General features: G+C 37.8%; 1 protein-coding gene across 8 annotated transcripts in view; it reads left to right on the forward strand.

The window, feature by feature from the left end:
* The window catches only part of RIC8B (RIC8 guanine nucleotide exchange factor B), a 98593-nt gene that overhangs the window by 63107 nt on the left and 13481 nt on the right, over nucleotides 1–22005 (forward strand). For 7 of the 8 annotated variants that reach the window (XR_009356936.1, XR_009356938.1, XR_009356937.1 and 4 more), the window contains exons 7-9: nucleotides 2396–2540; nucleotides 12140–12284; nucleotides 19655–19774. Coding sequence is in view for 5 of the 8 variants with exons in the window: in XM_059186760.1 (XP_059042743.1) it covers nucleotides 2396–2540; nucleotides 12140–12284; nucleotides 19655–19774 (410 nt within the window). In the remaining 3 variants the exon portion in view is untranslated. The remainder of the gene's footprint in view (nucleotides 1–2395; nucleotides 2541–12139; nucleotides 12285–19654; nucleotides 19775–22005) is intronic. The other variant, XM_059186763.1, reaches the window with a different exon arrangement.

Genomic DNA, 22005 nt, shown 5'->3' on the forward strand with positions numbered 1-22005 from the left:
AATATATTCAGCATATAGAGACCGTATAAAACTCAGTATGGTTGGCTGAATCTTTACTGTGCAGTGACTTTGTACTTACAGAGCACAGAAATCATGATGCTCTACTATTAGAAATATGGCTTCTATAAACACTTTGAGTAGATTATTCAGTTTTATGAGGGTTAGTTGCCATTTGTGTTCACAGCACCTTCAGTACCTCCTGATACATGGTAGGCACTCAATATAGAAGGAGAGAGGAAAGAAGTCAGTTGAGTGGATTAAATAAAATGATATAAACATGAAGGGTCTGGCGTGGTAAATTAGTATTTGACTTGGTTTTTATCCCCATTTCCTCTCATGGCGCCCAGCTTACAGAAGGCGCTTTTAAAGATTCCGAGGGGTGCCTGGCTTTCTCAGTCAGTAGAGCGTATGACTCTTGATCTCAGGGTTGTAAATTCGAGCCCCACTTTGGGTGTAGAGATTACTTAAAATAAAACCTTTTTTTAAAAAAAAAAAAAAAGATATCTGAATCCATTCCTCCTTCAGTCAACAAATATTTATTAAACACCTGTAATATGCCATGAACTGAGAAGAATAAACAAAACAAAGACATCCCTGCCCCCTTGGCACTGACTCTTGTAGAGGAAGGGCCAATGGTAAAGCAATATATACTGTGTCAGGTGGTGATGAGTGCTGTGAGGAAGGCTAACGAAAGCGCTTAGAGGGGGTGGTATACAAAAAAGAGAAGTCATATAGGGTGGTCACGGTTAGTCATATAGGGTGGTCAGGAAATGTCATCCTATAAGTAACATTTGGACACAGACCTGAAGTAAGGGAATGAGCCATGCAAGTTTCTAGAGAAAGAGTTTCTGGGCAGAGGGAGCAGCAAATGCAAAGACCATGAGACAGGAAAGTGGGTGGTGTACGTAAGGAGTTCCATGGAGGTCTGTGTGGCTGTAGCAGTGTCGGCCAGAACTGTAGAAATACAGTTAGAGCAGGAAGCTGGATTATGTGAAACCTAAGGGAGTTGTAAGGACATTGTTTTTCACTGTAAGATGACAAGCACTGGGAACTAGAAGACTTTGAGAACAGAAATGATATGATGTGACTTTCAGAGGCTCCCTAGCTGCTTTGTAGAGGATAAATCACGAACTGGGATGGAAGCAGAGAGCACTGGGAGGCTGTGGTAGTAACCAGTTTGGGTGAGACATATCAGTAATTTGGGTGTGATAATTTTAGAGGAGGCAGTGAGAAGTGGCTGAATTATGGATATATTTCAGAGGTAGAAACAATATAATTTACTGGTGGATTGGATATGGGGTGTGAAAGAGAAAAGGCTATTTCCAAGGTGTTTGTACTAAACAGTTGGAAAAATAGACTTACCATTTAATGCGATGGAAAACTAAGAAGGAACAGCTTTGGTGGGAGCATGGAAGATTTGTGTTTAGGACATGCTAAATTTGAGAGGCCTATAAAAGTCTGGAAGTCAGTAAAGAAATCAAGATAGAAATATAATTTAGGGAGTTCTCAGTGTATAGAGACCATCTAATGCCATAAAGCTGGATGAGATCACCAGTAGATTCAGTGAAAATAGTGAAGAACATTGCCTAAGAGCTCAACCCTTGACTATTCCAATACTTAGAAAACAAGAGGAGTAAAAGAATTGGCAGAAGAGGCTGAGATGAAGCAACCAGTTGAGATAGGAGGAAACCCTGAAGAGAGAGGGGTCTGGGGGGATGAATTGAGTGAGCGAGTGAGCAAAAAAACAGACAAACCAAGAAGTGTCCTAAGTCCTCTGCAGATCACAATCGATAAAATAGGGATAATGATGTTACTACCTCCTTTGCAAGGTTACTGTGGAGACTGATTATACAGAATGTATGTATATCCTCTATTATAGCAACTAGCACCTAGAAAATATTCAATAATGAATAGCCATTTTTTATTATAAAATAAAATAAGAAAACCTAAGTACAGACTGTTTTTTTAGTAAATACTGAAAATGCTACAGGAATTACAAGAAGGGAAAAATCAATAGGAGTCAAAGTTTTAAGGAAGGCCCCGTGGAAGAAGGAGAAACTTGACCCTGACTTTAAAGTGGATTTTGATAGAGGCAGGCAAAGGCATTCCAGATGCTTTGATGATTAAAAATTCCAAATGAATCAGAGTATTTCATGGTGGTACAGTGAAGGGTTGTTTCTCTTCAAATGGAATTTCATTAAAACCATGAAATCACTTTAGGGGTTTTTTTTTGTTTTGTCTTATTTGGAAGCAAACCTATTTAGTTTTTAAAAGCTTTTTCCATTCTTACAAAACTGAGCTCATAGACATTGTAAGACTGACCAGTTGCATGGTACCATCCTCACTTACTCTAGGACCCCACAACTGATGATGGTTTTTGCATTTCTGCCATTAGGTTTTACCACCATTGAGGGATGTGACAAATCGACCTGAAGTTGGCTCAACTGTGAGAAATAAGCTGGTGCGCCTCATGACACATGTTGACCTTGGAGTCAAGCAAATTGCTGCTGAATTCCTTTTTGTCCTTTGCAAAGAGAGAGGTAGGTTAAACTCTCTTTGCTCTCTATGTTTTTATTTTTCAGAGGGAATTTGAGAAATCTTTCTGTTAATAGTGGCCATCTCATTCCACTCTTTCCAAAGCTTACTCCTATCTTCTGTTAGAGGGCCTGAGGATATATTAAAAATTAATCATTTAAAAACATTTTCTGTATGCTTCTGTGCAAACACACTCACATTAAACTTTGCCTTCTGTATCCTTAACCCACGCTTCTTAATCTTGTGAGTCAGGACCTGGAGTCATAATGAAAAATCTGCTTAAGTAATTCAGGTACTACTATTTTTTTTTTTTTTTTAAGATTTTATTTTTATAAGGGATCTCACTCAGTGTGGGGCTTGAACTCACAACCCTGAGATCAAGTGTTGCACGCTCGTGCATGCACCAACTGAGCCAGCCAGGTCCCCCAAGGTGCTAATATTTTATAACCAGACATAGGCCTGGGTTAGTTCCCCTTTTTAATTCCTCTTGGAATTAAAGCTATAGGAGTTATGGTTTCTTCACTAAGTTACTTTATCAGTAGATAATTATTTGATGTGAGCTATATAACATAATATGGAAGTGAAAAAAGGAAAATGGAAAGTGCAAAGAATGCCAAAGATACATTCCTTACCCTTGAGATAAGGATAAGATAGAGATAGAGAGAAATTTTAAAATAACTATACTACAGTGTAATAAACACAATTATAAAGTAACTGTCTTCTGAGATAACACCTAACAATTTCAGATTTTTTAAAAATTATATGGGCTATTTCCCCTGCAAAAGCAGGTTCTTCAAACAAGGAACTTCAAGATACCCATATATTTTTACCTATTTTTTTCTTTAGTTCCTAGTTTTATAAATGTACTGGTATGAAAATCCCATCTAAGCAGATTTTATATTCCACTTTTTTAAAGTACCTCCGTTTTGTGAGACAGAATTTGGAGGTAGAAAACTCACTTCTCTCAAAATCTTAAGTTAGTTTAATTCTTTTTTTTTACCCAGCTTTATTGAGGTATAATTGACAAGTAAAGTTGTATGTATTTAAAGTATATTATACAACGTGATGATTTGGTACATGTATACATTGTGAAGTGATTAACACAGGTTAAGACATCTACCACCTCACAGAGTTACTTTTTGTTTTTTTTTGTGTGTATGGTGAGAACGCTGAAGACTGATCTTAGCAAATTTCAAGTGTAGATAGAATAGTATTAACTATAGTTAATACTATTAACTATAACCATGCTAGTTAACCGTGCTAGACATTGGATCCTCAGAACTCACGATAACTGAAGGCTTACAGCATTTGATCAGCAGCTCCTCATTTCCCCCATCCCCAACTACCACTCTACTCTCTGTCTCCAGGAGTTTAATTTTTTTTTTTTTTTTTTAAAGATTACACATTTAAGTGAGATCATATAGTATTAGTGTTTCTCTGGCTTATTCACTTAGCATAATGTTCTCTAGGTTCATCCTTGTTGTAACAAATAGCAAGATTTCATTCTCTGTCATGGCTGAAATAAATAAACACACACACACACACATATCTCCTTTATCCATTCATCTGCCAGTGGACTCTTTGCTTTTTTCCATATCTTGGCTATTATAAATAATGCTTTAGTGAACATGGAACTGTAGACATCTCTTATTAATAAAGACTTCATTTGCTTCAGATATATACCCAAAAGTGTGATTGCTTGATCATATTGTAGTTGTTTCTAAATTTTTGAGTAGCCTCTGTGCTGTTTTTCATGGTAGCTGGACCAATTTGTATTCCCACCAGTGGTGCGTAAGTGTTCCCTTTTTGCCACATCCTTGCTAACACTTACCATCTCTTATCTTTTTGGTAAAAGCCGTCCTAACAGGTGTGAGGTGATCTGTCATTATAGTTTTGATTTGCGTCTTCCTAATGATTAGGGATGTTGCGCCTTTTCACAAAAATACCTGTTGGTCATTTGTATGTCTTTTTTGAAAAAAAACATCTTTACAGGCTTTTTGTCCATTTTTTAATAGAATTATTTGGGGTCTTTGCTGTTGAGTTGTAACCACAGAATTCTTAAACTTTAATTTCTGACTTTATTTCCACTTCAGTTCCTGTTAAGATGGTATATTAAAAACATAATTTGGTCAATATAATAATAATGATAATAAACACAACTATTATGAATGGGGGTGTCATGTTCCAAACATTCTATGCCATAAGCTCATTTATTTCTCATAAGGACCCTCCAGTGTCATAAATGAATTAACCTGGCACTTTCAGTAACTTATTCAAGGTCACAGAATTGCTTGAGGGCTAAAGCCCAAATTTGAGTCCTCTTTCCATTCTGCCACATTTCCTTTTATAGTAATTTTCACCAACTGTCCTCATATCTGCGCTTTTAAACAATTCAGTTCTTTCATGACTCTGAAAAAAGATTGATGTAGCATCTTGGAATTAAGTGACTGGTATAGTCATATGGTAATCTGTAAATACTGGCTGAACTGAATCAGTTTTTCCAAGATCAGAAATGAACTGTTGGGGCACCGCAGTGGGTTAAAGCCTCTGCCTTCAGCTCAGGTCGTGATCCCAGGGTCCTGGGATCGAGCCCCGCATTGGGCTCTCTGCTCAGTGGGGAGCCTGCTTCCTGCTCTCTCTCTGCCTGTCTCTCTGCCTGCTTTGATCTCTGTGAAATAGATAAATAGAATCTTCAAAAAAAAAAAAAAATTAGAAAAAAGAGGAAAAAAAAAAGAAATGAGCTGTTTTTTATTTTAAAGTGTAATTATGTATGTATACATAAATCTAAATTACACACTGTATCTATCAGTCAAAAGAAGTTTATCAGAATATACACTAACATCTTATCCATTGTTACCTCTCACTAGGATGACTGGTGACTTTTTTTAGTTCTGTGTATTTTACAATTTTTCTACAATGACAATTTTTTTTAAAGATTAATAATATATAATACATATCATATAATTACATATCTAAATACATAAATTAACATATCTAAATATAATCACTTTACATTTAATGTGTCAGTGTGATAGTAAATATGGCATATGCATTTATAAATGAATTTGCTCACTGTTTTTCATTTGAAAGGATTACTTTTGTTCCCTCTTAGTCTATTTAAGGTTTTTATAATCCTAACTTTGAGCCCAAAGCCAACCCATATTAGCAGAAGTGTATCATTTTCATTTGACCTTGAACAATTCTATATATACTCGTCCACTTTTCCTTCCAGTTTGATTTTAAGTTTAGTAGATATATTCTTCTGGAATAAAAATTTACCTATTTAACAAAAAACTTCAGAGCTAGAGCCAGGGAATACAGAGGTATAAAGATGAACAAGGTCTCTGCTCTCCTATTACTTTCTTACCAAGGGTTACCAACTCATGTGCCTACAAGTGCCAAGTTGGTAATAAAAATGGACCGGACATAAGAAGGTAAATGAAAACTGACACGTAACCTCATTGCTGGGAAGGCAGCGGGTTGGGAGTAGGGGAACAAGGAGATGGTGCAGAATTGGAGAGAGGACATCACTGCTACTTAGCTCCAATTGATTGTTACCATGAAGAAACATATGGCCAACGTTACCAAATCTTGCAGGTTTTTCAAGAGAAGCCAGGTCTCTGAATTTTTATATAAAATCTCCCAGTTTTTAAATGCTGTCAACGTATTCTAATTTAAAACCATCTAACCAAAAAAGAAAGAAAGAAAGAAAAGTTAGTCTACATTCAGCTTGTAAGTCATTAGATTTTGGAGTTAGCGTTAGGTTTGGAGGGAAACTCTATTAAAATGAGATAAATTCCAAATAATTCATCAGTGTTGAACATCCTTTTTAAGGACGTTCAAAGCTAAGCTTAAAGGTGAAGATACCATGATCAAGGCTCAAGAGTCATGTCACACTAAGTAGAAACAGCAAACAGCAATCAAATTAGGTTAGGGACGCAGAGACTAAATGAAGAATGAAAACTGAAATGGTACAAGATACAAAGGGCAAAATTTCATGGCAGACTTGGCACAGAAAGAATCATTCAAGTGTCTTAAATACCCATCTATGCCAGGCTAAAACTGTAACCTCTGTGGACAGTGGTCCACAGGTTAACTTGTACTCATGCCTACCAACTTATGTTGAGCCAAATCTAAACTTCTATTACCTGCTCTGCAAATTGTATACTTTTCTCCAGGGTACCTAAACAGAGGCCTTATATCATCTAATAAAAGAAACTAATTTATAATACAATCCTCCCCCTGTTAACACATTCATTAATTCCCAGCATGTGCTAGGCACTGTGGTTGGGGCTGAACCATACCGAGAAATAAGGCTGGAACAGCTCAGCACATAGCCCCGCAACTGCGAGCTTGCCCTCGGCTCCTTTATTTCAGTCGCCCAGGTAGAAGGGTCAGTTTAGCTTGAAGCTAACATCTCCTGCCTGCTGATCTTTTCATCTTCTTGGAAAGCAGTTACCTTCTGTTCTTTTGGTAACTCTCCCTATGTGTTTTCCTCAACCTATATACATCTCCATGTCACTGCCCTTCACATCTTAGCATCTTGAAAGATTAATCTGGTTTTCCTCTTGGTATCCTTAGTAGCCACTCAGGCTTCAACTTGCTACAGGTTAGGTTTTCCACTGTCAATCCCTCCCTTCCAGACCCCCCTGGAAGTGTTCTCCATAAGCTCACAAGGTAACCAATGTTCATAAGCAATGGATTTTTTTTTTTTTTGTCTTTATCTTACTGTTGACCACTCTCTGTCTCTGCGCTACCAAGCACTCCTAGATTGCCTCTGATCTTTCTTTCTAGTCTTACCAACTGTCTTTGCTCACACTTAATTGCCAGTGTTCCCTAGAGTTCTCATCTGACCCCTGTTCTCCCTTTCCATTGTTTCCTTAGTCATCTCCTCTCCCTTGGCTTCTGCTTCAGCCTATTTGCTGGGGATTCCCAAATCTGTATATCTCTTAATAAACTATTAAAATATTCATAGCCCTCTGTTTCTGGTCAGGTTTTCTTCAGTCTGTCTCCCACATGGCCAACAGAGGGATTCTTCTAAAATACAGTCTTGCCATGACCACCCTGTAGAACTGTCAGTGACTTCCTGACACCTGGTAGAATCCAAATTTTATTAGATACTAACCTCATGGCTTGCCTCTATATTCTAAATTCAGTTTGCTATTATATACTTTCTGCTTAGTCATGGTAAATTTTTTATTCTTGCCTAATTATATTTTACCATTGGCATTCTCTCTACGACTTGGCAGATGCTGTTCCCTTTGCATGGAATATCTTTGTTAGTATGGTGAGCTTTATTCTTGAAGATCAGCTTAAGTATCTTCTCTGTGAAGACTTGCTCATCATAGAGGCAGAGTTAATCATTCTCTCTTCCTTGTACCATTTTTACTTAAGTCTGTTTTTAGTGTTTTTGACATTTGCTATGTTCTCACTCTCGGTTAATGTCTAGAATGCAAGTTCAACGAATTGAGTTTCTTTAGGTCAGAGATTGTGTCTCCTTCATCTTTGGATTCCTGATTTTAACAAAGTACCTTACAAATGGTTATAAAAAAGTAAACCTTTCTGCTGTCTGAATGGAATGTAGTGACTATATGGTCTTGTGGATCTCTCCATATCAAGGAATAATCAGTACACTATAAGAGAGAAATGACAGCCTGAAAGAGGGAATGACTAGGTAGTGTGGACACAGCCAGAGAAAGTCTTCACAGAGAAATGGGAAACACTTGGTATTTATAAGAAAGAGACTAATTCAAGAAGAGAAGAATACACGATGTATAGGAATGATAGGAGATCTGTTTGGAAAAGGCCACAGAGGCCAGAAAATGAAGGATCCATAGCCTTTGTGGCAGATCCTAAAGGTTTTATCCACAAAGGTGATAACACCATATTTTTGCTTTACAAACATCTGTGAGGCAGTTGTGTGGAATGAGGAATAGAAGGATGTGAGACTAGAAATAGGGAGACTAATTAGAGGAAGTTGCTAGTGTAAAATTTCCAAAAGTAGCAGTATTTGGAAGGAAAAGGATTTTAAATCCTCTACATAACAGAGAAAGGGGAATGGTCTCTGGGTAGAATCTGGCTCTGCCATTCTGTCTTTGGTAAACAGCAGAACCTCTTTTTGTTTTCATGATAGAGAGTGATAAGACCCACATTTGTGTAAGCAATGATATCATTACTACCAGTGCGTGTCTAACTGCAGTGTACTCCTGTGGTTGTTTTCCTCTGTTCATAGTGCCCTCTGGCATCTTGATAATGTTGAAATACTTTATGCAACTGTCTGACTGAATGCTGACTTGTCTCATTTCTGTAGCAGTTTTACAAAACTAACTGCATGGTTGATTACTGGGACAAAAAAATTAAATATCTTTATATTGGTTTTTTGGGTTTTTTTTTTAAGATTTTATTTATGCATTTATTTGACAAAGAGATAGAGAGCACAGGAAGGCAGAGCAGCAGGCAGAGAGAGAGGGAAAAGCAGTCTCTGTGCTGAGCAGGGAGCCTGATGCAGGGCTCAATCCTGGGACCCTGGGATTATGACCTGAGCTGAAGGCAGATGCTTAACAGACTGAGCCACCCAGTGCTCTGGTTTTTTTTGTTTTTAAGGGCCACCCAGAAAACCTGTCCTTGCCTTAGCAGCTCATTTTAACATCTAAATTCACTCCATTTTCCTTTTACTACCTTCCCAATACTGAACAGGATATCGTGCAATATATTTGAAAATAGCTAAAAAGTAGCTCAAAACACTCCACCAAATAATGTCAGTCAGAACTTTACAAAGAAAATGTTTCTCACTGTGAAAATTTCATAGTCCATTTGTCTCCCTACCCCAACCCCCATTTTTTAAGTATTTTATCCTATTAAGCTCATTTGATTTTATAACTATTGGCTATAGCCTTACCTGTTTTAAAGGCAAAGTGTGTCTTAAATAGCCTTTGTAACCCAAACTGTCACAGAGTTGACACATTTGTTCCTGTGAGTGAACAGTAAGTATTATTTTCATGAAAGTGCTAGGTGTTTTTTACTATTAACTAGCTTCCAGGAGGATTGTCTGATTAAGAAAGCAGACTATTTAATATTCTGTTTACCTCTTCTTAACCTATTTTGGCCTTTCATAAACTCTGCATTCTTCAACTATTTTAATGTTTAGCCATTGAGGTGATTATTTATATTTTATGTCTTTTTTATTATTGTTATTTTTTAAGTATATTCATATCTCAACTTAGACATTTGTACTTTTAGTGAATTTTTTTTTCCTGGAACTACTAAACCTCTTTATTTGTTAAAAAATAAGCCTTATCAGCGGGGTGCTTGGGTGACTCAGTCAGTTAAGCATCTACCTTCAGCTCAGGTCACAGTCCCAGGGTCCTGCGATCGAGCCCCACATCTGGCTCCCTGCCCAGCAGGGTGCCTGCTTCTCCCTCTGCCTGCCATTCCCCCTGCTTGTACACACACTCTCTCTCTCTGTTGAATAAATAAATAAAATATTTTTTTTTTAAAAGCCTTATCAAAAATGCTTACAGTGAGAGTATCAGTGCCATGTGCATTCTGATTATGATCCTTCGCCTCACTGACTTTGTGTCTGACCATGTCATTAAAGTCATGTCTGGGGGCACCTGGGTGGCTTAGTCAAGTGTCTGCCTTTGGCTCAAGTCATGATCTCAGGGTCCTGGGATCAAGCCCCACATCACGCTTCCTACTCAGCAGGGAGTCTGCTTCTCCCTCTCCCTCTGCTCCTCTTCCCACTTATGTGCCCTCTCTTTCCCTCTCAAATAAATATAAAATCTTTAAAGTCATGTCTGATCCCCATGAATATTAAAAATGTCTGTATGCACTGGATATTCACTTCTCTAATTATCCATTAAGAATTCATTAATTTAGGTAAACCTTCCCAGTCTTGCAGAGGCACTGAGAGTAAGAGGGAGCATATTCAGATTTATTCCAAGGGCTTTCAAAGTATACCACACTGACCCCTCATTAAATTCTAATATGATTCTATCTAGCATCTACTGAGAATTATTACCAAAGAGACAGCAGTTACCAATAGGTTTTAAGGTAGAAAATGATTGAAAGAGAATAAACTTTAATCTACTTTATTATTTAATCCATGTTTCCTTTTGCACAGATGTCACCAATTTGCCATATCCGTTGAAAGTAGGACTTCCTTTTATTTGTCCCCAAAGTACCTATTTTCAGTGTCAAGGAAGGTACCCTCTAGTTCAAGAACTTGAAAAATTTAATGAACAATTCACTCCTGGACTATTCATCCTATTGATGCCTTTAATGATTTCATACTCCGATCACATATATCCCCTTTCCCTACCCTATTTCCCTATCTGCTGCCCCTTTCAGACCCCAAAGTCACTTTAATTGCCCTTCTCTGAATCTTCTTCAACTTTATTTTGTCTTTTTCGAGGTAAATGCTCTGAATTACAACAGTATTTCAAGATGTAGGTTTTACTAAAACTTTATACATGAAAAAAAATAGTGTTGTTTCCTATAGTTGCCTTTAGGATGACATTTTATTGAAAGCCTTAAATAAAATTTTTATCTTTAGATTGAATATGTTAGTGTTTACCTTGAAAACTGTACCTGAAGAAAAGGAAGTGCTCTTAAATAAAGCTAACAATTGTTTAATATCTTCCTTAAAGGTTCTTACAAATCACACACGCACACAAAGAATTCCTGTAGTTTCCGGTTACCCTGCAAAAGTTTTATGTGTCTGCTTATCTTAGACTTATCACCTTGCACTGATGACAGGGTAATACTGACCTGCACCAAATGGTTCATTGGTCTGTTGCTGTTGTTGTTGACTAAGAGAAGTCTACCGTGCTCAGTTGACCTCATATTACCAGGGAAAAAGAAAGAGTATTTACTGTGTGCCAGATACTTTTCTAAGCATTTTGCATGTATTAAGTTGTGAAGTAGATTATTATTCCAATTCTCTAGACTAGAAAAAGTAGGGTACAGAGCTGTAAGATAACTTTCCCAAGTCAACCAGCTAGTTAGGTGGTAGAACCATTAATAAAATCCAGCCAGTCTTAACTCTTGGACCTTACCTTTAAAGCGGGTATCATGCGCTTATGTACTGTTGCTGACGTTTTGGAATAAGTAGTGACTTAGCTATCCTTTTTGCAAACATCCTTAAGTTTTGTGATTTCTGGTACTCTTTCCCTATCATTCCTATGAAGGGTACCAGAAAGATTTTAGATAATGACTGTGTTAGTAAAATTCCAATCTGGGTTTCATTAATTCTCGTTTTTAGTCATGATTTCTCTAAAACTGGATAAAAAGCTTTGTGACCAGAAACTTAAAACACCGCCCTTACCAACAGCATTGTGGTCACAGAGGCTCCACTCCTGCCACAGAGTATATTCCAAACAGCTCCACTTGACTTTCTGATGCCTGAAAAAAAGGCTTTTGGTCCGCAGAGCATGTAGGAGAATTTGTAGGTAGTTCAGTAAAGCCTCTAGCATACTTTGAAAACCTCTTAGTTTTAAGGTTTACTGCCATGGTGTGAATCTCCCAACTTCCCTGTGCTGGGGAATAGTCGGTAATGACAGTGAGTACCCACAGATTCCTCTAAACACCTCTTCTGTTTTTGCAGTGGACAGCCTGCTGAAATACACTGGCTATGGGAATGCTGCAGGACTGTTGGCGGCCAGGGGCCTCTTGGCTGGAGGAAGAGGCGATAACTGGTACTCAGAGGATGAGGACACAGACACTGAAGAATACAAAAATGCAAAACCAAAGTATAGTATCAAGTTTCTTTTCACCTAACTATGTCTGTGCCTTTGATTTGGTTATTTGCCCCTCACTTCCTTCGTCTCTCATTTTCCAAGTGTTTTCTTTTCTTTTGTGGATTTGGAAGCTTTCCATTTAATAGTGTTTTCAGAGGCAGTTTCATAGCTAGTGGCTTAAAGAGTGACTTCAGGTGATTGAGGAAGGATAATATTGCAAGAAATATTCTGCTGCATGCTCCTGACCCTCTCCGAAGGAGAGATGGTATTTTTAGATATATGCCATCATATACTTAAAAAGTAGTATTGCCCAATTTTTGCTTTCTTTTCCATAAGGTTGAGATTTTATAGGGTATAACTAAGAACAAGTATTTCATTTGGTTATTTCATGCTTCAGTTTTTCTCAGAAATCTAAACATACGTTCCGTGAATTCTCTTGCATAAAAGCCATTATGAGTCAGTAAAATGGTACCTTATTAGCAAAAAGAAAGAAGTATAGCTCCACAGTAAATTTCAATCCAACACTTGGGTAAGAATCTTTTAACAGATGTGTTATTGCACTGAGGCAGACCAGAGACTCTTTTCAAGTCTTGCCTGAATCAGTGCTTAGAAATCAAAGACACTAATTCTTCTCTTATCCCAAAACAAACCACCTCTACTTCCTTCTATTTCCTCCTCATCCTCTTCGTCCCCTTCTCAGCCCCCCATATCCCACGTAAATTTCTTAGTTCCACTTATTAGAAGTTATATGAGCTCAATTTTCTCATTTCCATTACTAAATGTTAAAAGGGTATGCCCTTTCCTTTTGGCATTGCCAGTGATGTTGACATGCTAGTTTTTCTACTGACATTTTCTAGAATGTAGTGAGGAACATGTGGTAGTTGATGAAGGACAGAAAATCATTATCTTCAGAATTGGGCTTTTTTTTTTTAAAGGATAAATCGTGCCCTGTTAACATGAAAGTACTAGGTTATCAGAAGGTAAAAGCAAAGATCATTTCCTAATTAGACAAGACTTATTTGGCCTGTATTCCTTGGCAAATTGGGCCTGGGTAAATAGCATTACTTTTAGTATTTCCAGTTCAGCCTCAGCAGGATCTTGTAGAGTGTGTCCTAGAAAAAAAAGACTTTTGGGGAAAAAAAGCTAGCAGTGACTCTAAGCAATACATTCTTAAGACTGCCACCATTTAGATGCCATAAATCGGCAGCTCGGTCATCTAATTGAAGCTTAGAGGAATCATACTTTAACCTTTCCCTAATTATAGAAGTCATCATTCTAATTAGTTTTACTAGCTCTTGACTTTTCTATTTCATAAACTATATTTTCATCAGTTTAGTATTTTCTCTCCCTCCATTTGAGACATTAAAGAATACCACTTGAGGTATACCTTCATATTTTTAAATGAAAGTAGAAATTACTTTAGGCATTCATTGTGTCCCAAGCTATGTGGACACATCAACTAAGATTTTAAAACAAACAAACAAACTCTTAAATACTCGTGGGTGGTTGATGTCCTTATATCTCGGTGTGTATTGTTGAGTTTGCTTGACAGATGACTTCTACCAGTGGTAATGATCACATATCTTATAAGCACCGGAATGCTACTATAACAAGAAATTGCTTGGAGAAAATATAAGAACATTGGGTCTCTCCTAATAGAATGGGAAATAGAAATGTGTTAGATTATGAAAGTGATTTTAGATTTCAGGAGAGCACCTTTTGCTTGCATCGAGGACCATGATGTTTGGTATTGTTGTAGTCTTGGCTAGGAAGTTTCTATATTAGACCTTGTGACATCCCTACTTGGAATTTTCATCAGCTTTGGACCTGGCCTATATTGTTCATAGGAATGGTGTGTTAGTGTCATCAGAATAGTCACCATTGTGAAATCTTGTTGTTTCTTAAATATTACTCGTGACAGATATAAATATGTGTTTCTCACACAGCATTACGTCTTCCCCTTCAGATATATTTGCATGTTTTTTTTTTTTCTTATATCTTCCCTCCTTCAGGTAAAACACTAGTGGGATATTTGTTAATTTAAAATACTTATTCATGGGGCGCCTGGCTGGCTCAGTTATCGGAGCCTGCGACTCTTCATCTCAGGGTTGTGAGTTCAAGCCCCATGTTGGGTGTGGAGCCTACTTTAAAAAAAAAGAAATGCTTATTCAAATGGTCCTTGTGGAAGTAGTGGGAAACAAAGTACTTTACAAGCAAGAGAACCCTTTGTGCTCTGGGGAGTGATCGATAATGCTCGAAGAACTTTTTCCCTAAAAATTATGAAAACTCTTTGCCATTACCAATCTAGTCAAGCTTATAAACTCAGCCCTGAAAGAATTGCTTTTTCCCCTACTCTCTGATTACCCTTCACCATCAGTGTTCTCAAGATCACAGTATGCTTTTCTTATGATGCATTTATTCACAACAGTTGCTAGTATTGGCAGAAGCAGAGAAATTACCCTTTATCCAGTTGGCCCTAGTCCCGTTGTCAAAAATGTAAGTGGATTCTGATTGATGCACCAAGGTAACCTATAATCCTTTAGTGGAATCTGAAACCAACAATTGTGTGGAGCTTACATTCAGGCTATGGGAGACCGTTAATTTCACAACAGTCTTTTTTGTGTCAAAGTAAGTGTATTTAATGGACTGGAAATGGCTTTCCGCAATTAGCAGAAATATACTTATAGAATCAAGTTACATGCCACACAGGTTTTTGGTGTAAATCTAAGCCATGCTTGTTTAAAGTTTTCAGATAAACTTTGGTCCTGAATCAAAGAGAAAAATTTCTAAATTCTAACTTTTATACCAGTTTCTTTTGTGCCTCTGAGCATGGAGGCCCCTTGCGTGTATAGGAGGGTAAAGTATAAGTGACTAATGTGGTTTTGTACATCATTCCGAACAGCAATCGAAAGACGTGTACCTAATGGCATTTGGCTCATTTTAGACCAGTGGCTGTCAGGCTGAGTGTATAGGAGCCTAGGAGTCCAGGGAGTGTCTTTAAAGGGCTGCTAAATGGAGGGCAGGAGGAGGGGATAGCCAAGGTAGGCAGAACTTGAGGACACCTACTTAGATTCTTCACACCCTACACTAGTTCATAATCACATACAGAAGCTTAAAATCCTTGCAAAAGCAACTCGGGTGTTTCCTTCTCAGCCATATTACTCTTAGGAGTAGCTGTGGCAGCGATTGTATAATTTCTCCAGCATGAGACAAGAGACTTTTTTTCTTTGTCAAGATTTTGTTTTGTTGCTTTAAGTCTCTTTGTAATTGTCACCATATATTGAAGATGTACCCCCGAAGAAAACCTTTATTTTTAATATTTCTTGAAGTAAATGAACAAGGGTATAGTAACTTTCTACTGTTCTTTTTATTGTTTTGTTGGGGATCAAGTATTCTGGGGAGTTTTTCCTGGAAAGACATTTCTAGCCTTATTTGCATAGGCTTTTCCACCCCATCTCCCCCTATCCTGGTTCTGGGCTCACAAGTGCCTTTTCCTGAAAACCCTGATCCCTCTATTTTCAGAGGTTGCAGACTGTCCACCCAGAGGCTCGACTTAGCCTACAGTTAGCTGCTGCTGGGCTTGTTGGATCGTTGGTTATTTAGTTCTTGTGTTGCATCGTCGATTATTTAGTTCTGTGTTTTTATTTTCTGTTTTACATAGTACTTCTTAATTAGTTGCCAACATTTAGAATTCAGATATTTCAGATGCAAATTTGGATTTCTGACTTCTTTTCAATAAGCTCTAATAACATGAAGCCTGCATTTTCACATGGCAGACAACTGGCTAATGGAGCTGAGTGGCCGTGGTCCCCGTCATGCCAGGCATAAGCTCCTCTGGTTTGACAGTGGATCCTTTTCATTCTTACCTGCTTAGCCCCTGTAGAGATTTGCCCTCCCAGGCCCTCCTTTAACCAGAATGGTTTGAGTAAAATTCAATCCCTACTTTTTAGAGACTGACGTTAACTTTAATATAGCTCAGAGAAATTTTAATAGCTTTTTTGTTAAGTGACTTAGTACTGTTGATGTTGGCCAAGTGTAGCAACAATCTGAAAAGCAAAAGTCTTGAAATATATTTCAGCTTTTGCATATATTCATAGGTCTATACCTTTTTATGTCTTAATCCCTTCATCACCAGGTTCATAACTGTGGTCAGTTCATATAATGACCTTATATAATACATGTTCGATGATACTACAAATGAGTTGAAATAATTCTTGTCACCTAACTGGAAGACGTATATAATCACAGAATTGGAATGCTGGAAAGATGGGGTAGGGGAGCAGACAGGGTGAGAAAATGACCCAGTATAGTTTCCGCCACAATTAGTGTACCTCAAACATCTTAAGACTCAGTCTTAGAACAAGATAAAACCAACCCCAGAATTTCAGTGTCAAGATCCTAAAACCTACAAAATTAAGTCTTAGACTGTATTATCTGAGGTTCTGTAAAGGTAGCAAGTGGATGTTCAACTGAAAATAATCTCTTTTATGAAACCTCACATCATTGTTACAGTGACTATTTGTTTTCCTCTCTGGGAAGGGAAACCAAAGGAGTCTTGCTTCAAGTGGGGAGCAGGAGGGGAGACCATGTCCAAGTCTGCCTCCTGACCCCGAGCACATTGGCATTTTTCCTATGAGAATGGCACAGTTTGGTGCCCTAACTTGTGTTTTCTGTGATACTGCGTACATTCTTCTGTGTACTGGGGGTGGGGGGTATTGCTTCAGTAAAGGATGATAAATTCTTACTCTGTAAGAATGAATTTCTGCCTATTGCTTTTATGCTCCTTGAGCAAAGAAAGGATTTTGTGACTTTAGTAGCTAATTTCAGAGCAAGCCATTAAATCATTTTAGCAGCAGAGGACTTGAGGTCAGCTTGTGGAAAATGGACGTCATTTCTGTTAAGCCCTTAAAAGAACCCAAAAAAAGAATCAAATGTGCCCTGATTCAGGAATTCATGTCCTGACTTGACGTTGTGGATACAACAGAGCTTACCAGTGCATCCTCCTGACACGTTTTACCCCCGAGGCAAATGATGGCTTGTGCTAATGTCATTATAGAATACAGCAGTCTGGGGATCTGATTTCTTAAATCACTCCTCCATTGAACTTGAGAAGAGGAGCCTTCTTTCTACGTGTTTTACATAGTTAATCCGTCTACCTTCCTTGTACTTCCTTCTAATGCCTGATTTCCTTTGTCTGCTTGGGAAGTAGTATGTGCTGTATAATAAGTACCTTTACTAATTTATTTATAAGACTTGTTGTTTTCTAATTTAGCATGTGGCAGAAAAGAAACCAGTGGAAACATTCTGTTGTTACAAGCCTAAGCAAATAATAGATGGGTGGTGGAGTCACATTTTCAGTGTGGCATCTGGATACATCTTAAAAATGCTGTAGTTCTCTGAAGCCTTGTCTGGGTCCCCTTTGTTCTTGACTTTTGGGGACTCTGATGACCCTAGTTCACTGTTTTTTTTTAAATGACCACTAACTAGAGGCCTTTTTCTCTTCTATTATGAGCACCTTAAAAAAAAAAAAAAGAGGGAATAGTAGCACACAGTGAAGTGTCTGAAGTTGGCACTCTAGCCCTGTGTGGTTTTTAACCTCATTGTGTATCTGAATCACCAGGAAAATAAAATACATAGATTTAGTTGCTCTCAGTCGAGGCCTAAGCCTTTTCTTTAAAGTTTACCAAGTGATTCTAATGTGCAGCCAAAGCTGAGAATGACTGACAAGCCCAGGAGTTTTCAAACTATGTCCCAGAGTTCCTAAAATTGCCTCAGGGGCAAACTTAAGAGTAAACAAGTAAGTATAGACAAACAGGAGAGGCTTTAGGCCTCCACTCTGCTTGGCCACCCCATCCCCTCTTCTGCTTGATTAGTTCCACTTTGTCTGTTTTATATATGGCTTTCTGTGTAGATTTCATTTGTTTCCAAAAAAGGCAGGGGGAGGTTGGTGGTGGATCCATTGCTCTGAAGGGGAAAAAAAAGTTTTAAATCATAGCTATAGGTGTAGGTCTTAAGGAAGACTATTAAAACGGATGTTTTAGATCTGGTTTTTGAGAATGCTGAGCACTGAGTCCTTACACAAGATTCTGAATATCATGTGCCCTCTGAGGAATATAGAAAAACAGAAGGAAATCTTTTAGTAATAGATAATAGTACCTAGTGGCCTAGCCCTTTTACTACTCAAATGAGAAATCCCTGTTAACCTGCCCAAGTCAAAGTCTAAAGCAGGGTTTGCAAGCTAGCTTCCAGAGGACCTAATTGATCACAGGGCCTTTGTTTTGGCCCACAGGATTGTACCTCCTGCCACTTTAGACTGGCACTGTCCTCAAGTTTACCTCAGTCCCCAACACTCCCCACTGTTCATAGCTGACCAGTTCACTCATTTGCTTATCCTACAGACCTGGCCACTGAACGCATTTGTGTTTGTAGACCCTAGAAAGCAATTTATTAGCAATTTGCTCTTTGTTTTTAATGATTGAATGAAATATCCCCATCAATTGTCCATACTTGGCTGAAACAAAATACCGTAACCTCTTGTCTGCTTTTCTAGAAAGATGTTTAAATTATAGATAACTTAGCAGCTATTGAAGAATTTTCTTCATCTCCTTTAAAAAAAAAAAAAAAAAAAAGTGTGGCTTTCACCTAAGAGGGTAGCTTGTTTGGTATTAGAACTTCTTACAAAGTTTATGGGACATACACATTTTAAGTACTTTATTATTTCTCTAGAAAGTCAAATGGTGTATACCTGTCTCTTGGTAGGTTAGATTTCATTCTTTTTTCTTTTAAATCTAGGTCACATCAAATCTAATTAAAATTGTTCTTCTGCTTTATCTTTTATTATTTGAACACTCACTGCCTTCTGTGGTCTCACTAATGGACTAATTTCCTGAGATGATAAATCGGCATGCTTTCATTTTCAGATTTCAGCCTCTCTGCCATCATTTTTCCAGTTTTTTTTTTTGACACATTTGTTTTATGCTGTATCACAAAATGGATTTCTCCTACTCTGAAATCATTTGTCCCCTTATATTAATAAACTATGCATCCAAGGATATTTATCCTAACGGCACCAATCAAATTTCACATTTTTTAAAAGCAGCCATGCCTTTAAAAAAACAAAAAGTTGGCAAGTCAGCTATTGGTTTTTGTTTTTGTTTTTGTTTTTGTTTTTTTAAGTAAAACTACCACCCGTTTCCCAAAGCAAATTAATAGAAAAAGTAAATTTTTAAAAATTCCTGTAGTAGTTCTATACTACAAAATTGCTATTATTGCCCATTTTTGGCTATTATACTCTTTCTTATTATAACTTACAACTTGGACCAGAAAGTATAGAAAGAGCATAATTTTAAAACATACAGCATAACTTTTTCTTCTTTTTGTAGCATTAATCTTATCACTGGTCATTTAGAGGAACCAATGCCAAACCCCATAGATGAAATGACAGAAGAACAAAAAGAATATGAAGCCATGAAACTTGTCAACATGCTTGATAAACTTTCCAGGTATTGTATTCCCATCCATTTTCTGCTTGGTTTCTAAAAATGTTCTATTTCTTTGTCTCTCTTACTGAGAGTTATCATGGAACAGCAACTCTGGAAATCCATGTTAATTGGAACAGGGTGGCCTGGGCAGCAGTAGTTCAGATCTCTCTTGGCTACCATGGTTTTTCTACATGTGCCGCTTCTGGATGTGCATTCTTAAACATTTAAACTCTCAGAGCTAGGACAGTAACGACTAGATCATTGTGATATTTAACCAACTAACCTCCCTGTCTTCAAAAAGATGCGATGAGTTAGGTTCAATGATTTTGCTGCTTCTTGTATTTTTTGTTTTAGTCTGTTTTGGTTTTTGTTCCAAATCATTATGCTTTTTTCCCCCCTCATTTTTGATGTGCAAGTTGGCAATTCTGTCTTTTTGGGTTGCTGCTGAAACCGAGAATTGTAAAATGTCATGCACCCAGGAAAAAGTGAAAAGGAATAGCTCAAATTAAGGGTTTTCTGAAAGCAAGTGCTTATATTAATTAGGGGTTCTAAAGACAATCTGCCCTTCCCTTCTTGCTTCACACCGCCTTCCTTTCCCAAAATAGCCAGTCTTGAAAATTCTTAAGTCAAATATATACTAATCAGCAACTAGTCATCTTTGAGGAATACTGGGAAATATTAATTCCTTTCACACTTGCCTGAATTGCTCTATTTTCTAGTCATACATTGAGTCACTGTCTCCTTTAAGCCATCTTGAGTGAGTGCTTCTGTGTGTCAGTGGCAGCCGCCACTTACAGGTGTATTTCTTCCGGTCATCTCCTTTTTCACAGCAACTATATGTAAAGGCTAGTACCCCTCAGTCAGAAGAAGTAGCAGCTGGAATCCCGGGAAAGCCAGAAGGTGTAACAAAGAAGCAAGTAGAGGTGAAGGCAGAGCAGGAGGCTGACTGACATGGGAAGTGTGACATATGGGAGAACTGCAGAGTCTGATGATGCTGGTAATATGGTAGTAGTTATATAGAAATAAACAACTTCGTCATCTCGATCACATCTACCAAGCTAGTATGACTAGAATTCAGTATCTTCCAGCTAGTCCTTTTAAATTTCCATCTTTGCCCAAAGAGGTTAGAATCTACAGCGAACTATGCTCACAACCTCTGTTTGCAAATGACATTCTTCATACCTTTATGTAGAGCCGACATGTTCCTTTAACAAAGGAATTAGAATCAGAGAAGATCCTGTAGGCAAACCTACAGGAAGGAAAATAACACGCTCTGAATGAGTAGTTAAACATGAGATTTTTGCTTGGCTACTTCTGAAAGGATCTGATGTAGCTAATGAAACAGTGGTATAAGTACAGAAGTTAGGATGAGAACCAACAGATCCATCTAGTAGAAGCTGGAGAGGGAAGTGTTAATGAGGACCTATGTGGAGCCCATCAGTGGGTTAGGAAGTTAGTAAGCAAGTTTCATACATTTCACTCTAATAACCTGAGTCTTTCAGAGAACACAGATGTTGCTCAACTGCCTATATGCCCTGAATGAGTAAACTCCAAACGAGGAAAGTGGGAGATGGGAAAAAGACTGCCTAAAATAAGACAGTTTAATCCAACTACTTGACTTACTGAAAGAGACAAGGTCATTTCATAAGACATCCCTATACAAGGGACAGAAAACAGTGCTAGGTCCTTCTCCTTTTAATCCCAAGGGAATCCACATATTCTAGAAGCTGCCAACAAATAAATACACAAATGTCAAGTTTGAAATATCCAAGCTTCCACTTGATTTAAACTATGCCTCAAAGAAGATGTGTACTCACCCAGAAACACCCAGCAGATGCCCAGCTCAATCTGAAGGTGATACTGATTTCACATGTATAAAACAGAGCAAGTATGTCTTCTGTTGGCTTTGATAGGACCAATTTTGCCATTAAAATGGAAGCGAAAGGCAACTTTAAAAATAGTCCTAAATCACTGGTATTTTGCATGACGTGTGGTGGGTTTTTTACATCGTCTGCCTTTGTGTGTGTGCTTTCTAACATTTGCTCTCACTAATAATCGATGACAACACTGCACGGAGACCAGCAGCGGGCATTCCAAAGCAGGAATGCAAAGAATGAAGCCATTCTTTATGCGGCTTACATGTTTGTCTTGAGTTTCTTCTCTCTCTTCACTGTTGGTTTTTGGGTTTTGGTGTTTTTTTGAGGTAGAAGATATGGCATAGAGCCAAAGTAGACTAAGTTCAGTACGATTCA

Source organism: Mustela lutreola, chromosome 8, assembly GCF_030435805.1.
Source record: "Mustela lutreola isolate mMusLut2 chromosome 8, mMusLut2.pri, whole genome shotgun sequence".
Taxonomy (NCBI): domain Eukaryota; kingdom Metazoa; phylum Chordata; class Mammalia; order Carnivora; family Mustelidae; genus Mustela; species Mustela lutreola.